Genomic DNA, 22,777 nt, shown 5'->3' with positions numbered 1-22,777 from the left:
GTCATGAAACACACACACACAAAAAAAACAACTTTTTGTCACATTTTGCACTGTCTGAAAACAAGCTTCCAGCACTTGTTTTTCTGCTTTTACAATTTGCTTCATATTTTCATTAACATAAAAAAAAAAAAAAGAATATTATTTTAGTCCTTGTAAGCACCACGCAAAGTGTGAACCAAACTGGTAATGGTCGTTGAGAACATTTTAAATCCAGAGATTTAAGTACATTTACATGCAACTGAGTTTATGGGAGAAATGTTGTTGTGATGTTCCAGTAAAGCAAAATCTGACAGTGGTTTTGGTGTATCTGGTGTATTAAGTAGACTAATGTCATTGTATTAGACTTGTATGTAATTTATTTCAATGCATCTTGAGGCTGAATTTACCCACTTCTTAGTAAACATGTACTTGAAATCTAAGAGTAGTAAATTATGAGTACACAGATTTACAAGGTACAATTACAAATCAGCATTGATGAAAAAAATCAGACAGAGGTAATTTATGGTCACTAATGAGTAAAAAATAATTAAATAACATTGTGATTTGAAACAGGCATTAGTAATGTAAAACTGACAAGGTGCATTACACAAGAAAAAAAATATTGGAATGAGTTTGTGAAAAGACAGGAGGCATAAAATACAGTTCTGATGAATTCAGATCCAGTGAGTACGTGATGTACAAATTTTATATACTACAAATGTCATAACTCATTGGTCCAAGATGGATACTCGTGGATGGAGTTTGTTTCTCTGTAATCGGTTAAATGGTGTAAAATAACCTGGTTATGCACTAAGGAAACACTGCCAAACACTGTTCACTACTGCTCAAAAGGGTCATTTCTGACATATCACCAAATAATGTATAAAAGTGCTCTAGATAAGTACTGAGGTCCATCTAATCATTCCTTGAGGTGTTTGAAAGTGTTTCAACCCATTATTCCAACCTTTATCAGCGCCCTCTCGTGGCTGGTATTAAGGTTTAAACTATGTGCTCTAAAAACGGTCATTTGGGACATATTACAAAATTTGGTGGAAAAGTGATCTAGAAAGGGAACCATGCATCCCTTGAAAAAAATTGGGGCTCGATCATAGACATTCTGTCGTCTCTGGACTTGGTTGACCATGGTGGTGTGAGCCTTTGTAGACCAGCTCCAAATTAGCCCTCTGTGGGTTCTTCTTGCATAACGTCCTCATTGATGTATTTGTTATGAGTCGTGTGTTAATTTATATACATATGAATGTGTTCAGATGGGTGTAAACTATGTACATAGACTGTGTAAGTATATAAATGAAAGTAAATTGAGAGCCATATGAGGGAGGAAGGTGGGATGGGAAGAGTTCATGTAATATTATTGTTTTGTTTTTCATTTTTACTATTATTACTTTTTTCTTTCTTTCTTCTTTTCTCTTCTGATGTTCAAAAATCATACCTTGCATGGTGTGTCTGTAAGTTTATACATTTATGTTAGTTCCTCCTGTACAATGCAGATAGATAGACAGACAGAGAGAGAGAGAGAGAGAGAGAGAGAGAGAGAGAGAGAGAGAGAGAGAGAGAGAGAGAGAGAGAGAGAGAGAGAGAGAGAGAGAGAGAGAGATAGATAGATGTATTTATTTTGAACATGAATGTCAAACAGAAGAAAATAAATAAACAAAACACTTAAACATAAGACATATAATACATATTCGAAAAGGAGTGAGGAGAAGTACAACTTATAAACTCCCACTCCTTCTCCTTATATAATTAATAACAATAATAACCTTCCTCATCTAATCATATCTATACACTATGCCATAATATGACTGATACTTACTAGCAAATAATTAGGTTTCTGGCTTTATATTATTATGAACAAATATAATGTGATTTACATAAACAAATAATACAATAACACATATATGTAAATACATATTCATACACAGATCTATACACACATATACACCTACATATATACACACACACACACCTATAGATACATTTACACACACTTACCACATACTTGTACATCTTTAGAACACGATGGATGGATGGATGGATGGATGGATGGATGGATGGATGGATGGATGGATGGATGGATGGATGGATGGATGGATGGATGGATGGATGGATGGATGGATGGATGGATGGATGGATAGATAGATAGATAGATAGATAGATAGATAGATAGATAGATAGATAGATAGATAGATAGATAGATAGATGTACTTTATCTATCCCAAAAAAATTACAGGGAAATTACAGTTTGTTTTTTTGGGGGGGTTGTTGTTTTTTTCTGTATATTATTATATTATTGTTTTTTATTATATTAATAAAAAACTAATCTTAAAAAAGGGGATCTAGACAGGTACTGTGGTGCATAGATATGTTCCTTGGGGTGGTTCAAAGTGTTTCTACCCTTTCTTCCAACACTCAGGAGCGCCCTCTGGTGGCTGAGTGCTAAAGCTATCATGTGCTCCAAACTTTTCATTCTGACACATGATCAGATTGTATTAAATAATGCTATGGTATAATTTGATAAATGCCTTTCTTATTGTTTTTGTTGTTTTCTGATTATAATTTGCTTCGGCCACTTACTTAATCAATTTTATTGTGATTTTCATTCATAGTGTTGTATTTACATGTGCACATCTGTGACAGGGCTTTTATTGTGTAGTACCGGAGCGGAAGTGAGTGTTCACTAGTGTAAGTGTTCCTGTCTGTCGGCCTCCTCTGTGCCCGGCGGCTTCTACTGTTAATCCAACCGACACCGGCGACAACAAACACCTTCCCGGACGCTTTGTGCTTCACCTGCGTCGCCGGCCATGGATGCCGCAGTGGACCGGTATTCGTGTTGATGCGTTCCAGGCCCTGACACGGCGATGTTTCCTCCCTCGGAGCGGCTGTCCGCTTCTGATTCTGGCTGAGTTTGTGGAATGACAGAAGAGGAAAAGGTGTTTGGTAAATAATTTAAAACATATAACATCTCTAAATAGAGCTGCGTTTTGCGTCAGAAATCGACAAACGGTTAGGCTAGCATGCTAATTCTCAGAAGTGGCTAATGTCAGTGAACGCGTCATAGTTTGCTAACAAACATCACCTGCACCGATACGCGCTCTATTTATAGGATACTATTAATTATATTACCATAAAAATGACTGGGAGTTAACTGGTGAGGTATTTAATACGTTAACAAAGGCTTCTTTGATCAGACCTGGGACAAACAGCTGTAAGGTTTGGTTTTTTTTTTCTTTTAAATCAGACAGTTGAACAGCAGGAAAAAACATTAGCTTTTAGCCACATGTCTAATATCCGGATGGCGAAGTGACATGTATTATACGGTACCTGTCCAACAAATAGTCACCACCTGGATTTATCTAAGCAGATAGTTCAGATCCCACCACAGGATAATTACTGCAGTGATTGTTTTTCAGCTGCAACAAGTTATGTAACCATCTTTTGATTTGGTCTCATTTATTAATCAACCATGTTAGAAGGAATGATGAGACTGTATCAGCATCAAGCCCATAAAACTACACAGGAAATGCTAGAACTACCAAAATCTGGATAAATATTGGTCTATGCATTATTGAAACCTGGAGGCACAGTGTGATCCATCATCCTCCAGGATCATGATTGGAGGTCACTTAACCCACGAAGACCCAGTGATACTTTTGTGACAGTTCTCAAATGATTTTTTTCTCTATTCTTAACCTTTCTTAAGTGATTTATCACCATTCATTCTAGTCTTATGCTCAGTATTTTGCAGTTTGAAGTAAAAATCTGGTATTTTTACATTTTTAATTTACTGATCATGTAAATGTCTATTAAAGCTCAGATTGAAGTTGAGGGTTATATCAAAAACAGAGAAAACTGAAGAAAAAGTGATGTTTGCAGTGAAATATATCATTCACTGAATATAAAACAAGTGTTTCCATCCACTGGTATTCATCAAACTCCATGGGTTTGTAAGATTTGTCAGTCTTCTTGCTTTAGCCAGGAAAGCCACAGTGCCCGAGTCAAACAAAAGCCATCAGTAGTTGATAAAATACTTGACTTCCTTTTTTTTTTTTTTTTTTAAAAACATACCAACAAAAATAAAGCAAACAGGCAGCACCTTCCCCCTTCACAGGCATCAGGAAAAAATGAAGAACATTTACAAGTCTCTAGACCCCCTTTAAATAGGCCTGGCCCACTCCACCACCCTCTCATCCACAGGTGAACCCAGTACAGACTAGTCTTCAAACCTGAAACAAACATCCACCTCACGTAACCCCATCTACAAACAAACCTAAATATCAACCTTAGTATTTAAAATAATGTATTATCTCTAAAAAATGCACCCCTTGTGATAACTTTAATCATTTCCTTCCCTGCTACACCTCCCCTCCCTGTGGGCTCCATGGTCTGGTCTGATCAGGCCGATCTTTTACACCTGGCTTACACTCACATGGGTGTGCTTCTATGTGAGTGCTCCACCCGCTGACCTCAAAAGGAGAGAGAAAAAACAAAATGAAATGAGCAAACTTTAAGTGAAGACAAACTATATAGGTACCGTTTTAGATGTTGACACAAGTGGTCATCAATAACTCAGGTTAATAAATTAAAGGATTAACTACAAATACTGAATAATTAAACTAAATAGGTGCAGGGATAAATACAAATACTAAATGATTAAACTAAATGGGTGTGAGGTGGATGGGATACACCTGGTTAGTAAGGGGGGGGGTCACTACAGCTCCCTCACAGGGTTTTACTGGTGAATTAATGTTGTAGAAGATGACGGTGTTTCCACGTTAACTACAGAGCCTCTGAACATCCAAATGGGTCATATCTGATAACCTTGAAAAGATGACAAAGTGTACTTTACACCAATTATTTACACGTATTGATAGGATTAGTGCAGGGGTGACCAACCCTGGTCCTGGAGAGCCACTATCCTGTTTTAGATGTATCCCTCTTCCAACACACCTGATTCAAATGATAAGCCTATCATCAAGCTCTGTAGAAGCCTGATAAGGACCTTCAGGTGTGCTGGAAGAGGGAAACTTCTAAAACATGCAGGATAGTGGCTCTCTAGGATCAGTGTTGGCTACCTCTGGATTAGTGGATCAAGAGGTATTAAAAAGTTTAGATCAATAAATGACTTTGGTCGACGGTGGATGTTTGGGTCGTTATGGGTTAAATGTTTGGTGAAATCACATTATAGAAAGTCAGCACTAATCAAGAAAAAAGGTTTAAGTTACTGCATAATAGAAAGATCGGACTTTGTTTCAGTGGAAAAAGGTCATGGGGTCTGAGTCCAGATTGACCCTATTCCAGAGTAATGGATGAGTCAGACTGATAAGATCTTTGCCAAAGATTAATGCATCTGTGTTGTGACGTTAGACATTGGATAACCATATGGAAATGATGCCATGTATTTTTAGGTTGAATTTGACTCTTGGATACACTGTGTTTTCTCTTCCCAACAGAATGAAGAAAGATGTACAACAACTGTTCATAGCTTATTGTTAAAGTAAGTAAAAAGTCTCTGCATTCAGGTTAAATAAGAGATTGGTTTTCTGTGCTTTAAACTATTCTGCGCTCTCTTTTCTACATTTCCAGCTCAGCACTTCATTACCTTGCAGTTAAGATTTTCCACACAGATTTTCAAATGAAAATGGAGGATATGCCCCTGTCAGGCCCAGACAACACCAGGCTGGAGGTGAGTGAAGACGGAAGGGTCTGAGAAATATCAGGGCTCGGTATCGCCTCTTTTTTCTTATTACTATCCCATCCCCCAAGGGGAAGGCAAGGAGTATTGTTTTTGATTCAGTTTGTTCCTTTGATTGTTAACACTCTAGCAGCAAAACTATTGCTTCAATTCATACTAAATTTGGTTTATAGATGGCCAGTGACCCAGAATAGATGCGGTTACATTTTGGGAAGAGTAGGTCAAAGTTCAAATTTTGTATGAATTTTTAAAATCTTTTTTTCTTTTCCCATTTACTTACAATGGGTGAAATTTCAGATGTCTATAAATGCATACATTTTGTTTCAAATTACTTCAAACATGTCACATATATAGAGGCAATTGATATGCTGACATCAGCACATGCATAGACATGATGACATCACCTGGATCGATGCCAAAATAAGCTACCATATGTGTGTGAGGGGCAGGGTTTGTTGTGCCTGACACTACTTGTTGATATTGGTTTGGTTAGGAATATTTGATTTGCAATTCAATTTACATTATTTGCTTGGATATGAAAGACATTTTTAGAGAAATAATACTCTTAAATTCTACAAGAAATCATCTGAGCTTGTGCTTTATTGAAATATTAATATTTACGTTACTACTTGCTACTTTACCCAATGCAATTTGTCTAATTTTACTATTTAATATGACTAACTTGGGCCAATAAGTGGTAATGAAGCATCTGGGTAATATTAATCATCAGTTTATTAAAAGGAGATTAATCCTGAAAAAATAAAACATTAAAACTGTTGCCCTCCACTGCCACAGACACACATTATTTTCAAAAAATGTTTCAGTAATGAGGTTTGCAGTTACGGCCAAAATTATCAGAACACTTGGCATGTTTAAGAGGTTTCTGTTTTTTATTTTTTAGTATCCCATTAAAATACCCATTAAATGAATGAAATGTCTAGACCATCGTCATTCTGCTCTATAAACCATAGAATAGAGTTATCATCAGGAGATTTAGGTAATTTTCTTCACAAAAAACAAACTGGGGCAATTTCAATGTCACACAATCATGTTGCATCACAGAAAATAACAAATTCCTGGTGTATCATTTTTGATGTGATTGGGGTTGAACTGTTGGTGATGTCAGTATTTTCAGATCTGTCAGGTGTTCTTATAGTTTTGGGCACCACTGTATGTTTGCTGTCCTTTTATCTGTCAGGCCTTGGTCCACGACATCTACTCTGAGCTGGTGGATGATGCCTGTTTGGGCCTGTGTTTTGAGGTGCATCGTGCTGTAAAACAGGGCTACTTCTTCTTGGATGAAACCGACCAGGAAAGCATGAAAGAATTTGGTTGGTGCCATAACTTTTGGTTTGTTTTAGTCTCTCATTTGTCTGTTGTTTGTTTTCTTCAAATATGTGCCTTTGTTGCATTTACAGAGATTGTGGATCAGCCTGGAGTCGACATATTTGGGCAAGTGTACAATCAGTGGAAGAACAAAGAGTGCGAGTGCCCAAACTGTAAAAGGTTGATAGCAGCTTCTCGATTTGCCCCTCACCTGGAAAAATGTCTTGGTATGGGACGCAACAGCAGTCGCATCGCTAACCGCAGGTTAGTACCGGCAGCTCGGTTCGGAATAGCGTCTCATCAAACTTTATAAAGGGATCAGATTGTGCAAAGATTTTTATTTCTTTTGACAGGCTTGCCAGCAATAATAACATGAGCAAGTCAGAAAGTGATCAGGAAGATAATGACGACCTCAATGATAATGACTGGTCATACGGGGCAGAGAAAAAAGGTGAGTGCGTGAAAATTGTTTTTAGCTCTCCAATGACAATATCATGTCGTCCAAATAACATTTAAATTTTTTTATGTCCTTACCAGCTAAGAAGAGAAAGTCAGATAAGGTACATTGTATTTCTTTTTCTTTTACCATCTACTTTTGTTTGTTTTTTGGGGGTTGATTTCATCAGTATGTTTTGTTTTCTGCAGAATCAAAACTCTCCAAGAAGATCTAAATCTCTGAAACATAAAAACGGTGAGTATCCCCAGCCATAAAATGTAGGAGGATATACATTTTCTGTCTTTTTATCTGTCTAACCACCATCATCTAGTTACTGTTGAAGAACTGGGAAACCGATATTTTTGTACTAACATTTTTTATTTATTTTTTTTTTTTGTGAAGCGGGTCCTTTTTTTTTTTTTTTTTTTTTTTTAATTTTGTCTGTTGTGTGTATGTTGTATACTCAGTGCCAATGAAAACGCAACACTTGAAGATTCTTATGTTTTTTTTAAATCGATGAGGATTTTTATTCCATAAGCTCTTTGGAATTAATCATAGGCCGTTTCTTTACAGTAAAAATAAAAAATCACATACAAATTTTTTGACAAAAAATAAGGATAAAGAAAGAAACTCAAGGACCCCCAAAACCAAAAGTCACAAAGCGGTCCCGGAGGTGCTGCAGCTCAATGTAGCGATCCTGCTGTGGCGTGGTCACACGTGCTCGTCCAGGGCGAGGTCTGTCTGCAGTTGAGCCAGTTTCTTCATGCCTCTGTTGCATCCTGACTATAGTGGACACATTGCATCCAAAACGGCGCGCCACCTGCCGAGCAGAGATTCCGGCCTCCAGGAGCCCCATAGCATGGCATCTTTGGTCACGTGTCAGTCTAGGCATCGCTGAGTTATTGCAAATGATTTTGGTGCTTTTCAGCTTGCCTTTATATACAGAACATGACCACTCCTTAACTGACCACAATTCCTTAAGATGAGCAGTTCATTGCTGAGCAATGAGAAAAACAAGTCTTATGAATGCGGACAAGTTCATTCAAGCGTGACAATAGCTCAGCCCGTCTCAGGTTGTTAAGAAATTGTCTGGGATTATTTTATACAGGTGAAATTTTAAACATATTGATGCAGCTCAGGAACAATAAAACACATTCAAGTGTTGCGTTTTCATTGGCACTGAGTATAGATCGATTCAAGGCATTGTTTTCTGACATTAATTGACTTCTCTCCTGTCAGTGATGCTAAACTAACACAACTTATGTCTGAATTTGTGAAGTGACATGAGATAATCTTATTCTATTCTATAATCCATGTTTCCAGGTGAACTCAGTAGCAGTGTGGCGTCGGAGCCGTACAAGGTGACACTTTCCTGCTTTGATCATAACAAGAACGCAAAGTAAACGCACCAGTCAGGATGTTAACATAATAATGGTTGTTGTGTCTTGCAGTACAACTACAATACTGGCATCAGTTACGAAACATTAGGCCCTGATGAAGTCCGATCGCTCTTAACAACGGTGAGCAACTTTCACTCATCCACCTAAAGCCTGTAATACTTCAGTCTGTTAAATGCCACACAACATTATAATTGTCGGTTATTTTTCAAGTAATTATTACCATTTTTGTTAACTTTTAAAGTCCCCACCACTCAAAGGCGAGGGGTTCACCATGCAGGATGATCTCAGTTCAGAGTTTGACATTGTCTGGATGGTTTCATGTTCAGTATTTAAAGCACAAACCTACCAGCAGTTAATGTGAAACATTTAGGTTCCAGATGGGATGAAATATGGAACTCTTACAAGTGGATTATAATTAAGTCATCACTGCACATAAATTCAAAATGGACTGTTTAGAAACTAGAAAACATGCTTTTCTAATCATTAAACCCTTCAAATTAATATTCAAGGGAAGTAATCCTAACGTATAACAATCTGAAATGTAGTGTTTTTAATTTTTTCCTTTAATTTTTCTGATGTGGATCTTCTTGTTCTCTTAGAAGGCTTAAAATTATTGAATAATTAATCAAAAGATGATAAATGAACTACTGCTATTATGCAAATCCACATTTTTCTTAGTCTCTAATAAAACAGATGCCTTTTTTTATTTTTTTCAGCAATGTGGGGTGATCTCTGAACACACCAAGAAGATGTGCACCAGGTAATTGCTTTAAAATTCACTGAAATATGATGATAAACTAATGATAAGCCATCCGTACACTGTGAAATGTGGTTTACTTGCCTTTGTTTAGTACATATCAAATATCCTCTTAATCTTGGTGTGCAGTGTAAGTTTTGAGCTCAGTGTCTGGTTTCTTTTCTCAAGCTTTCCCATGAATCCTGTCCAGCTCTAAACCACTTACAAATGCTGTCTGAAGCAGAACGTCATGGCTGCATGCACGTGAAAAAGCATTATCAGTTTAATCACCAAGCCTGTTTACATGCACACTAATACTCCGATCATTGCCCGAATTTTGGAGTTATCAGATTATTCAAGTGATCATGTAAACAGGATAATGGGATATGCTTGTGAGAAATCAGATTAACACACCTGGATTTCTCCCCAATACTCCGATGTCTTCATGCATGCATTGTATGTACACCTCTTAATCTGATTTATTTTCATCTTGTACATCTGCATATGTGAGCAGAAAACAATAATAGGAAGTCTGAGTTGACCATCACTACCTACACACGTACTCTAAAAGAAATCTGATAATTTACCGAAACATGGAAACCAGGACTTTTCAATTATTGCATTTCTGAAGTGCATTTAAAATGCCTCAGACCTGATTATTACACTTCTCTGATTACTCCCAGTTTATGGATTTTTATCGTCATGTGAACGGGCTCAATGATTTGGGAGTGAAAATGATCATCTTTGTTGGGACTAACTCGAGGGGAACACAAGTGGCACTTAAATCCAGTTTAAAGGTCTTCTGAGTAAAATAAAAGCTTAAATTCTGCTTTTAATTGGATCATGAAGGACTCTGTCAGTGACGGACTTCTAACAAATCGTAACCTTTAACATCTGACTTTCTGTGGTGGCGTCTGATTGGTCGCTGATTGTGTCCACAGCAGTCAGTCAGTCCGTCCGTCTGTCCGTCTCCCCCTTCCTGTGGCAGTTTATAGGCAGGCAGGGTGACGTCAGGCATGTGTAATGCCACCTTGTGTCCCACCAGGTCTCAGCGATGTCCCCAGCACACGGATGAACAGAGGAGGGCCGTCAGGGTGTTCCTCCTGGGGCCGTCCGCGTGAGTGTGCCCCGTCCCCCGCCTCCCCCCTCCCTCAGCGTACTTTAACAGAAGTCATGTCTGAATGAGTGTCATGACCTTCATAGTTCAGGTGTTGGCCTCCTGCTGCCCTCTTCTTTATGATCAGGTTGCCGGACACGCAGAAACAGAGCAATACCCGTCATAAATGTAGTCGATATTGTCTGCAAGTTACAGCGACTTTACTGTTCAATGATATGTTGACGACAAAGGCAGTGTGGAATAACTTTTACACACACTCACTGTTTTCACAAACAGGGGCTTTGGATGTTCAGTGTCGTAGATAAGCAGCAAGGTTTTAACTGGAGGTTATAGAGTACGTATCATTAGCCTTACAGCATAATTGGCGAAGTCATACATGATATGGACAAAAGTGTTTGGACACGTTGAATTCTGGTATTTCTTTTCCAACAGGGATCTGGGCTACAAAACAATGACAAATGTCATAAAGAGTTTTATATTTTGATAAATATCATATTAATTATTAATATTGATGTTTATATCTCATATCATCATGAACAGGACATCTCATGAGTTGTAGCTATGATGTGTTCCAATGTTTCTGTCCATATAGTTTATGAACATGGATATTTCCTTTAAGTTTAATGGGAATTTTTTTCTTAAGTGGGATGTGAAGACAGTAGATGGTTAGTTGCGGTAGAAAATTATCTACAGTCAGAGCACGGAAAATATTTGAGAAACTTAAGAGGTAAAACATTTAAAATCATTGTCATGGATAAAAAAAGATAGAAAAAAACAAAAATGATGTTGAGAGAAATTAAGTAAAACCATCTCTGAGGCATTTTGGAAGCAAAGACAACAATTTAAAGAAAACTAACCAAACTAATGCAATGATATTTATTACAATATGAAATTATATTATGACATTTGTCATTATTGTTTTGTATCCCAGACCCCTGTTAGAAAAGAAACGCCTCAATTCAATGTGTCCATATAGTGTATGACTTAGGCAATCATGCCATGAGGCTAATGATATCATTAGCCTTTTAGCAAAATTGCCTAAGTCATATGTTTTGCAGGACATAGCCTATGATGCAGCAGTGTTAGGACAATAAAATTACAGATATCACAATTTGGCCAAAAATATGAAAGCAATTATGCTATGAGGGTAACGATATGTATTTTTTAAAGTTAAGTTTAAGTAAAAAACAAAAAAACACATTTATTTTGGATTTCTCAGTGGTATTCTGCACAACATCTGTTCTGTAAAATACTATTAAATGATGATGTTGCTCAAACTTAAGCCTTAGGGACTGTTGTGCATATTTTATGCACTTTTCATTCTTTATGTTTTATTATTTTGTCTGTGGTCATTCATATTGTATTAATTTGGCAAGATTGTGTGTTTTTTATTTTATCTTATTTCCATCTTAGCTCCTACAGTAAGTCTAAAATACACTGTACAAACAAGAGTTACACTCATACTGTTGAGCGTAAAAAATGTGCCATTGAAACCTATTCATGTCTGTCTGTCTGTCTCTTTGTTGTTTTATAGCACCTTTTTTTTTTTTTTTCTTTTTTTTGACTTGAAGTGGAATTGGTTGCTTAAATGTGGCCAAGTATTTTCTTCATGTTCAACTTTGGCGTGGATTTAGATTTATGTTTAGTGCATCACATCATTTCCTGTCTCAGAGTTCACATTGTAATTGTTTGAATATTAATGCACCCTATGCTACTTGAATTATTGTGATCTCTAATGAACAAATCATCGCAAAAAAATAGAAGCCTGAGTAAATTGGTGCTGGTGTTATACAGCTGTTTTTATAGTGACTTTACACATATAAATAAACCTTTAATCAGGTTTATTTACAGATCCACTAACAACACCAGACCTTCTGTTTACTGTTTCTAACATGGAAACTATCTCTGAATAGAATGCTTAAAATACAGAAATATATGGACAGAATAGTGTGTGTTGTCTCATGTGTGTGTCTAACAGTGTGTGACTGTGTCTGTCTGTGGTCGATGTTTCAGGCCATCGTTGCCCGATGCCGATGCTGTGGTGGAGAGCGACAGCTTTGACATTCCAGATGGACAGACCCTGATGAGCCGCCTGCAGTGGGAGGACTCCCCTGATATTTCACCCACTGACTCGGCCTCATCTAAAGCCAGTGAGTAGAACCCGTAAACCAGGGGTGTTGAACATGCAGCCCATGGGAGGAATTTCTGAAACACAAATATTAAAAATATTAACAGTCAAAGGTGTCAATTCATTTTATTTCAGGGGCCACATTCAGTTTGAACTCAAGTGGATCGGACCAGTAAGAGAATAACATAATAACCTATAAACAAGCCCATTTCCATCCACACCAATACTATGATCATTATCATATTTCTGGAGTTATGAGTTTATTGTTTAAGTCATCATATAAAGAGTATAATCTGATCTGTTTTATCAGATAACAGCAGTAATCTGATTGTAACAAATCAGATTAACACACTTGGATTTCTCCCCATACAACGAGGTCTTCATGCACATATGTATGTTTATCTGAGTTATTTTAATCTTTTACATCTGTTACATAGGTGAAAAAACATTTAAATAGTAGAAAATGGAAGATTTGTTGTCAAACATGATATATGGACATTTGGTTCTACCATCACTCTGAAAGAAATCCGATAATGGACTAAAACGTCTAAACCAGGGTTTTCGATTATTGTATTTCTGAAGTGCATTTAAACTCGTCAGATCTGATTATTACAATTATCTGATTACATCCAGGTATCGAATTTTTATGGTCATGTAAACGGCTCAATGATGATGACTCCAAATTTTTCTCTTTATTTTGGTGTGGAAAAAGTAAAATTACAGTATGAAAATGTTTACATTTACAAACTATCCTTACACAAAAATGTGACTAATCTGAACAAACATGAACAACATGAAATGTCTTAAGAAAAATAAGTGGAATTTTAAGAATATTCTGCCTGTTACTACATGTTTCATGTATTTGTAGATCCACTGTGATCTGTACGTTGTAATGCACGTGTAAATGAGAAGCTGAGGTATAATGTTAAAATTGCACTTTGACTATTTTGGCACTAAAACAAAGAGAACATTTTGGAGTTATTATTTATATCTTATGTTCTTATTTTGCTGGTCCGGTCTGGTCCACTTGAACTTGAATTTGAGCATACTATGGGTTGTATGTGACCCCTGAACTAAAATGAGTGTGATATCACTGCTATAAACACACACTGGATGAAGCTTATAGGCAGAATGAAAACACACTCTGTTGCATATCCACACAGGCACCAACCACTCAGATTCAAGGAAGCCCAAGAAAAAGAAGAGGACAACTCTTACTCTGAACAGTGTGGGCGGAGGAGGAATAGGAACAGGAGGAGGTGGTGGTGGCAGTGGCGGTGGCAGCAGCAGTGGAGGTGGAGGGGGTGGTGGAGGAAGTGGATGTATAACTGGAGGTGGCAGCGGCAGCAGCAGCAGCTCTCACAGTAATATCAGCTTATCGTCCAAAAAAAAGAGGCCCAAACTCTCAGCACCTTCGATTTCCAGCATCTATGATGACTTAAACTAGGCCCCCCGCCGGCTTCTGATTGGCTGGTTGGCCACACAGAGCCCCGCCCCCTCAGTTCATACTGGGATTTGACTTTGTGAACAGACTGGGATGAAACTTGACCCTATGATTTTTTTAATCAGTCGGCCTTGATGCAGAACCCTTCAATTATGTAATGATTCTCCCCTCTGCATCATGAACATTAAGTCAGAAATGATGTACTGTCACACAGTCGAATCAGAGAAAATCCAACTGAAAACACAATACAATTCGCTTTTTGCCAGTTATAAATGGAAACTGAGTTGACAACGCTTTCAAGTCACAGTTTCATTGTATTTTTTTTTTTTTTTTTATATATAATTCCAATCTAGAAAGGCCTCAAATGGACGGTGCTAAAGCTTCTCCATATCTTGTTTCATGTAAGATGTTAAAGATGATAAATGCGAGTTGTCACTAAGTTGGCGCCATCTTCGTAGGAGACAGTTATGCACTGAGACCTGTGTAAACAGATACTTCATTAATGGAATGATCATGAGACGATCAGTGGTTTTCACAGAACTTAAATGCATAACATTAATTTTACAATGTAAAATGAATTAATAAAACTGAAAACCAGCAAATTTAGTTTCCTGGGAGAATGTTTTTACTCGCTCCCATTAAGATGGATCATATTTGCCATCTGTCTTTTTTTCCCCTCGGCCCTTGCCACAGGGTATTGTCATCAGTTCGTTGTCTGTCCATCCATATGTGGAAAAACTTTGGTGTGGACTGAAGGCCGAGGGTTTTCAAGTGCAGGCACGTTATGTTTTTATATCTGAGCCGCTTTAATATCATCACCTTCCTAAAATAATTGCCTTTTAGGACAAAAATTACTTATTTTTTTTAACCTAAATCATTAAATAGTTTATTTCTGCTGAAGTTTTTTGTTTCCTTAAAAATCTGAAAAAATTACCAGGGCAGTTATTTTAAGAATGTGATATGCACTTTTGCGCCATGATCATTTCCAATTCGCCAAACCATGTTTATACAGCAGTAACAAAATAAAAGCGGTCACTACGTTTCCTTCTTTATAGGTATGTGATCCAGTTTTGTTAGTTGTAGGAAGTACTGACACCATTTTTCCCACATGCGAAATAAAACCTTTGCCATTTAGAGCATTTATGTGTAGAAAATGACAGTTGATGAAAAGAAAGGATCCAGTGTTGATAAGGTTGGAGCGACACAAAGAAAACAAGTTCACATTCATTTTTAAACACAATGTTTTTAACATGAAAATTCAGAAATCACCCTGATTGGACCATGATTCACTTTACTGTTTTTTTTTTATTACATTCCAAGCTTTCTGTGGAGTTCTCATCTTGAAATAAAGTGATATTTTTTCCACATCTGTGCCACCTAAAAAAATCAAAGTTCCTGAAAAGATTTTATTCTCTTCATCATCAGACAGATTTTTTATTAAAGTGTCTTGAATGTGACGTTTTGGAAACTCCTCGTACTTTGCCTGTGATCTGTCCTTTTTATACTCCGTGTTCAGACATGGACATGAACTGCTTTCAAACGGACACTTGACAAACGTAAACAGGAGTACTCATCAGTGGCTTTTTAATTCTAGCATCGTATTGCACATTTGTGTGTGTGTGTTTGTAGAGTATGTGCCTATGTATGCAGATTTTTTGCATTCTGTGTGACCGTCACAAGCAGTTTTTTTTTGTTTTGTTTGTGTATGTGTGGTTATGGGGTGTGTAAACATTTGTATTTTCACAAAACTATGCACCCTAGAATGTGAATTTTTGTGAACGTATGTGTGCCATTTTAACATTTTTTGTTGTTTACATAAACAGTATATTTAATTTTTTTTATTGATCACTGTCTATGAAGTGATGTATATTATGTGTCTAAATGCAGATTTTGATATTCATATTTGATGAGCCACTAGGCTTCTTGGGCACATGTACAGTATATGTTTGTATGAAAAGTGAGGTGGAATTGATTCATGAATACAACAGCTGTTTCTTTCCTTTGTGGTGTTGTGTTTTTCATTTAGTAGTTTTATAGACAATACATAATGTAGATTGATAGATAATGTTGTGTTTCATTTTCTTTAATAAGTCTGCAACATTTACATATAACCAATATTTATGCCATCGTGTCAGTTTGCACCATTTTACCTGTGCAACTTTTTGCTTTTACAGTTACATTTATGAATTAGCTTTACAAATCCCAAGTTTACTGTAAATCAAGCGTAAAAGGTTCATTAATCAGTTTTAGTACATTTCCTAGCTCAGAGTTCTCACTTGTTTTTTTAATACTCTTAAGACTAACATTCATTTCATCCCTGCTAAACAGGTATTTGACTATTAGCACCTTTTGTCTCAGTGTTTCAAGCTTTATATGTTTATCGGGATTTGTTTTAGAAAAATAACCTTTCTACCTCATTCCCCAAAATAAAAAAAAAAATACAGAAAAAACCCAAGTGTGAAATATAGACTTCTCATGAACAGCATTAATACTCTGAAATATTAATTCACCATGTGTTACTTGAATTATTGTGATGTCTGGTGAACAAATTAGTTAATTGATCAGTTTTTTTTTATACAATTGGATGTAATTTTCAGGAAAATCTAGCCTGTGCCTTCAAAATAAAAGGTTGAAACCAGTTGAAAGTAAGAACTGAGACGTTAGAAAATGACAAGAAAAATACACTGATCCGCCATAATATTATGATTACTTACCGACAAAGTGGTATTAATGCTGGTTATTTCATTCCAATGGGACCTGTCAGTGGGTGGATATATTAAGCAGCATGTGAACATATACAGTAGCCTTCAAAGCTGATGTGTTTAAACAGCATCTATTGGACCTTCACTGTCAAAGATACTGATATTTAACCCTTATCGTAGACTGTACATTTGGTCACAAATAGAGACATTGATGCAGGTTTGGTTTAAAATGTTTTAATCTGAGACATCACTGAAGCCAGAGCAGTCCAGCATAATGAGGAGGGATCAGCGTCCAACTCCAAATCTTTAAGTGCCAGATGCAGGTTCATCTGATTCATTCCATCATTTTATTTACAGAAAATACACAATTTATTTACAATATCTTTGTTTTTCATGTCTAGGGATTATTTAAATTAGCCTATTTCTACATAGCAACCCTTCAGCAAACAAAAAAATATGAAGTTGTCAACTTGTGCACTGAGGCGGCTGTACAGTCTAGTTTTTCTCACAAATCAGTCAAATAACACAAAATAATGGTAAAAGGGTCAAAGGAGCACATCACAACAGTGAGAGGTGTCAAAATATTTAAGATTTCTTGCATCTATTAATTAGTTGGTTTTTTTTGCAATGTTTTACTTAACACAGAAACCATGAAAACATTTAAACATCTCAAGCAACAAATAAAGGGCAAATAAAGCCAAAGAGTTGAAACATAGTGTGAATCCCTTAAGGGACACGAAGTTAAATGTCATTTCCACGCATGTAATCGTTCTGTTTTCTGTTCACCTCAACACCCACACACACTCGCATTCTCACTCACCGCAGGAATCCGATCAGCTGTGGCATCAGCACCGTGGTCCTTTTTGATTAGTCAGTCTCTCCAGACGACACCCACTGCCGCAGTTATTTTTACTTTACCTCCCAACATTGGGCTCCCTCTGCCTCTTCAGCGGCTGTGCATCCCAAATATCAAAAAGCTGAAGAACACAGTGACTCCCACGAGGGAGATGGTCGCGGGGGCAGTGAAGAACTGCCTGTAGTTGATGCGGAAGTACCAAACCACGGCCAGAATCACCACAAACACGGGCACCACCAGGCTGCTCGTGCTGATGGCCACACCTGCGGCCCTGAACCCTCCAGACACACCGCTCCCGGCTCCTGCTCTGGCCCCAGTCTGAGCCCCTTCCTCTGGACCGGGCTCGTGCAGGGTCTGAGAGATGTGGCAGTGGATCACACTGTTGTGTGTAATGTTAAGTGACAACAGAGTCCTCTTGGGGTCCTGCAGCAGCTGGCCTTGGTAGATCAGTTTTATTTGATGCTCTCGACCAGAGAAGTATTTACTGAAAAAGAAGAGAGGGGTGTTAAAGAGTTGTTTTGGATTGTTCTGAAGTGATCTTGTTCTCATCTAACGTCAGTGTTATACCTACAGTAGTAGACAGCAGCTAAAGAGAAACAGGCAGGCATAACAAAGAAGCTATGAAAGGTACTTTTATGGATGGGGAGCAGTAGCAAAACAGATAAGCCACATAAAAACAATATCAGCCTTTCCACTGGGAAATGGAAACCATTATATTACCCTCGTCAAAGCCACAAAACTCCTTTGTCAAAACAGTTATTTTACATCAAATAAAATGGGTGTTACTACCCTGATCGCTTTGCTAAAACATCAAAATCCTGCAATAACATGAATAAATTCACTTGCTGAGGCAGTGGCAGATAACTCCCAGCAATGTAACACTTCAGATCCACAGAAGAATGGACAAATGCAGAAAGAAGAAAAGGAAAGAAGAATGAACTATCTGACAGCAGGAATGGATTTTCCCAGGTTTTCGACAAGGCTTAGCTATTATGTGGCCTCCAGGGTTCACCGTAAACTTGTGAAACCCTTGCATAAGAGGCATTAGAATTCACATTTTTCTCTACAACCCTGCAGTCTCACTTCATTTTGGACCATAAATATTTAAAGAAAATGACATGGTTCTCATTATTGATGCAAAACAAGCTGGATTTAGTGCTGTGACACTGATGTCCTTTTTATATGATGCCACCTGTAACAAGAATAAATGTCAAATCAGTTTTAGCTCCTACACCAGAAATTGGTTCTGCTGGTGTTTAATTGGCTCCTTTCTTAATTTCCAGCACCGCCTGTAGGTAATAACACTCTCTATGACTATATCACACGCAACCTCACATCAAAAATCTAAACTCTTTACTTATTCATGCTTTAAATGTTGATGATGTAAACAAGTCCATCACTAACCTCTTCAAAAGCCCAACTGTATCCTGTGGCTTTAGAACGGCTACTTCCTCTGTGTCATTAAGAAACTTCAGGCGGACAGTGATGGTAGAGGAGCTGTTGTCGGTATGGGAAACACTGCAGGGCGGAGCTGGGATATGCTTAACAGGCTTTTTATCTTGCTCCTCTCCATCATCATCCTCGTCTTCATCGTCTTCCTCCTCGTCAGAAGTGTGTAATGTACCAGCCTGTGGTTGTTTGCTCTGTATGTCCAGCAGAAGATCAGCCCCCTCAGCTCCCTCCCCTGTTCCCTCGCTGTCTCCTGGTTCACTGTCGTCTGGCTTGTTCTCCTGCGAAGGCTGAGAAGTTTGCTGTTCAGTAGTGTCCGAATTAGAAGATCCTCCACTGTAGCTGTCGTGGCCACCCAGTCCGATCAGAGAGGCGTGAGCGCCCACAGTCAGGATGGTGCCCAGTATGTGATCTCCTCGTTCCGCCACATGAGTCGAGAGCCAAGCCAAGATGAGGGCAAGAAACAGCAGCAGCACACCGCCTGCTGCTGCTACCTCATCTTCCATCCCATCCAACATGGTCAGTGCACACACTGCCATCTCAGTCCTCCAGTTCTGCAGAAGACAAAAGAACAGCTTTAAAAATTTACTACATAATATATGTGTAATTATTTGAGCTGTGTACAATTATTAAGCAGAAGTGTGATAATAATCTCCATCAACCGGCTGGATGAAACTAACATATGTCAGATTTCATCACTATCTCCACATTGTCTTCCATCATTTGACCTTTATCTTGCACACACATCTTGTTGAGTCATTTAACTTAATTACCTGTCACTATGAGTGATTTCTTTGCAGATTTCAGTAAAAAAAAACACTAAAGCTGTCAAACCCTGCAGGTAAACAAATATATTTCTTTGATATTTTCCACTGGGGGCAGTCGAGGCCTAGAAGGTTGGAGAAGTGGCTTGTGCAAAAGGTTCCCTGGACCGGCAGAGTAATTGTTAGCTGATGTGCCCTTGAGCAAAGCAATTAACCCCTCATTTGCTCTCCAGGAATCTGACATGGCACCCCACTGCTCCTAGTCTGCGATGTGTGTTTGTTCAACTCATGATGGGTTTAAGACAGAGGGTCAGTTTCAGTGTGTGTTGCATGTTCACATGTACAAAATACTGACAAATAAACATTGTTCTTCACTGTTAAATGGCTCTTCTTCATAATATGTACTATATGTGAAATAAATAAACTGTGCTATACTGATATGAAGTGAAGCTGAACAAATCTTACAGCAACTAAAATATTATAGATTTTATTCAAGTTTTTGGCTGCTCCCTAGATGTCTGGTATATTCTATTATTTACTTGTTCTTATATATAGACGACGGACAGTTTCTTTCCCCTGGCAGTTGCTCTGTTGAATGTCAGACTGTGACACTATTTACCTCATTTACATAACAATACTGGATCACACTATTGTCCTTTCCTATTTTATATTGGTTTTTGCACTATTGCTCTAATTACTTTTTGGTGCATATATTTATTTTAGAACATATGAGAGCTAAGGTTAACCCAGAATCAAATTCCTTGTTTGTGTGCACAAACTTGGCCAATTAATCTGCTTCTGAAGTGATGTGATCATTTTAATTTATTACAGTCACCTATTACTGAGCTGGAGCTCAATGGCAGGATATAAACGATTATACAGAAATGTAAGCAATTGTAATAAAAAAAAAAATGCTACTTTTCATTAGAAGTATTCGAAGTATTGATTAAACTGGGTAGGTCAACAGCTGTTTGTGTGACTGTGCAGCTGTGTAACCACCGAACTGTCCAAAACTGAAGATTTTTCAGGTTCTGTCTGTGACAAAGTTGTCAAAAACTCAAAGCTTTACGGACACGGTTACATCACCCGTTGTATGGCTAAACGGTGACGCTGGAGTTAACGTTACGAGACTTAGCTAGCTTAGCTTTCAGGCTAGCCTACCGTGTTGGCTGAAAAACGACCTTCGGCTGTTTACGTCTGCCTCTGCGGGATTTGCGGGTTTGACAGTTTTTCTACAGAGCTCAGGGGTTGTGTTTGTGTTCACTGCGGGGACGGTGTAGTCTTACCTGGCGGCTGTGAAATCAGAGCATGTTTGAGGACGGGTCTTGGTGCCAGGTACCGTTTAGCAGCTGCTCCTTCAAAACCCACACAACAAACACACAACGACGTAATCAGACGCCGTGACGTCATCAGCATGCGGCTGCGTTGTGAAAGTGGGTCAAAATTTTACACAACAAATATCCCATCAACTTGTTCTAAATATTTATATGTTGAAAATACATTTACAATCTGTAATCAAGATCAAGATCGTAATTTACAAGTTTTGACCACACACATTCTAAAATATCATTTATATATTTTTAAAAAAATCCATATTCATAGACATATTTTTTAATGTTCCTAACTTGAAAATTTTTATGTGTGAATCCAAAATTTTTTGTTGTTCATTATCCCTAATAAACAAAAAAAAAGGAACAAAAACTATTAAAATGTACCAAGAATTCTTAAAAGTGTAATACATCCTTACATACATTCATAGTTGTGCTCTTTTTTCTATTTTGTAAATTTTTTGTTGTCTGTCATGTTTGATTGCATTGTTATGGTTCTTTAATCAAGTTTGTTTTAAAAAAAAGTCACAGGCCTGTTGCTGCTCCTACAGCAGCAACAGTTTAGTCTGAAAATGCTGCATAAATACTTTTAAAACATTACACACAAAATACACACCTTTTAATAATTAATCAGGTGTGTAAAAGTCCTACTCTAGCTTTGCTTATTTAATAAAGTTCAAATGTATTTCTCAGTCACTCTATCAAGATCCAATCTTGATATATGGGAAGAATGTACAGCAGCATGAGCAAAACTTTCCAGGAAAAAACTGCTTCTGTAAACCAAAGTGGTGGTATAAAATCTGACCTCCCTTTATGCTTAACATATCTTTAATTCTTTAGTTCAGATAATATGAGATTTATTGCATTAAATTTCTGATGTTTTGTACCAGGTTTCATTTAACACATGTCAGATGTTTCTACTGGTTTGTGTTGCTTCTTATCATGAGGTCAGAGGTCACACCACTGACAGGTCCCATTGTAATGAGATAATCAAAATGAATGCCTCTTTACCTGTCATTGTCGTAATGTTATGGCTGTTTGGTGTCGTGCATGTGCTGGAAAAACACCTAATTAAGACACTTTATGTTGCATTTTCCTTTAATGATTGATCCACCTCAGTAATAGTGGTGTGAAGTTCATGTCAAAATTATGCATTAATTTATTGATTAATTCATTACTTTGAGTGTGATGCTTGGAAGTCAGATTTATTTAACAGTTATGTGGTTCTGAATAAACTGAAAGATAATTCAGACATGCATGGTGTGTTTTCAGTAAATATGCTTTGGGATGATGTCACATATAAGCTTTTCCAGCTCTAAACTCTTATTATATTGTTCTTTAAAAATCCACTATTTCTGGACCTTTAGCAAACATTCAGTTGGAATTAGTTTGATTCAATTTA

The 22,777-nt window shown here is 37.5% G+C and overlaps 2 protein-coding genes across 6 annotated transcripts; one reads left to right on the top strand and one right to left on the bottom strand.

Annotated features, from left to right (window-relative positions):
• The first annotated feature begins 2,675 nt into the window (after positions 1-2,675).
• Positions 2,676-16,275, top strand: atxn7l3a (ataxin 7 like 3a). Of its 5 annotated transcripts, none has more exons than XM_030141769.1 (14): positions 2,676-2,907; positions 5,448-5,491; positions 5,581-5,680; positions 6,888-7,020; positions 7,108-7,279; positions 7,369-7,466; positions 7,553-7,575; positions 7,661-7,706; positions 8,775-8,812; positions 8,903-8,971; positions 9,568-9,611; positions 10,633-10,704; positions 12,718-12,854; positions 13,996-16,275. In XM_030141769.1, exons 1-14 carry the CDS (start codon positions 2,803-2,805, stop codon positions 14,277-14,279), a joined length of 1,365 nt encoding a protein of 454 aa, XP_029997629.1. In that variant the 5' UTR covers positions 2,676-2,802; the 3' UTR covers positions 14,280-16,275. The 5 variants fall into 5 exon arrangements, with proteins under 5 accessions (XP_029997629.1, XP_029997630.1, XP_029997633.1 ...); XM_030141771.1 differs by having other exon boundaries at positions 2,715-2,934; XM_030141772.1 differs by lacking the exon at positions 2,676-2,907 and adding an exon at positions 2,977-3,000.
• A 921-nt stretch (positions 16,276-17,196) lies between these two features.
• tmub2 (transmembrane and ubiquitin-like domain containing 2) lies at positions 17,197-21,447 on the bottom strand. The gene is made up of 3 exons (XM_030141739.1): positions 21,334-21,447; positions 19,239-19,837; positions 17,197-18,318 (listed from the first exon to the last, which is right to left on the bottom strand). The coding sequence occupies exons 2-3, from the start codon at positions 19,820-19,822 to the stop codon at positions 17,925-17,927; spliced, it is 978 nt and encodes a 325-aa protein (XP_029997599.1). The 5' UTR covers positions 19,823-19,837; positions 21,334-21,447; the 3' UTR covers positions 17,197-17,924.
• Positions 21,448-22,777: the final 1,330 nt, after the last annotated feature.

Source organism: Sphaeramia orbicularis, chromosome 8 (assembly GCF_902148855.1).
Source record: "Sphaeramia orbicularis chromosome 8, fSphaOr1.1, whole genome shotgun sequence".
NCBI lineage: Eukaryota > Metazoa > Chordata > Actinopteri > Kurtiformes > Apogonidae > Sphaeramia > Sphaeramia orbicularis.
Note: the sequence above shows the minus strand (reverse complement) of the source record. Positions and strands in the feature narration are given on the sequence as shown.

Bases quoted from the DNA above. Each gene is read 5' to 3' on its own strand.
- atxn7l3a (XM_030141769.1), top strand. From the start codon at position 2,803: ATGCCGCAGTGGACCGGTATTCGTGTTGATGCGTTCCAGGCCCTGACA. The intron at 7,280-7,368 runs GTTAGTACCGGC...TTCTTTTGACAG, and splicing joins AGTCGCATCGCTAACCGCAG to GCTTGCCAGCAATAATAACA. The intron at 7,576-7,660 runs GTACATTGTATT...TGTTTTCTGCAG, and splicing joins AGAAGAGAAAGTCAGATAAG to AATCAAAACTCTCCAAGAAG.
- tmub2 (XM_030141739.1), bottom strand. From the start codon at position 19,822: ATGGCAGTGTGTGCACTGACCATGTTGGATGGGATGGAAGATGAGGTA. The intron at 18,319-19,238 runs GTTAGTGATGGA...CTTCTTTTTCAG, and splicing joins ACAGTTGGGCTTTTGAAGAG to TAAATACTTCTCTGGTCGAG.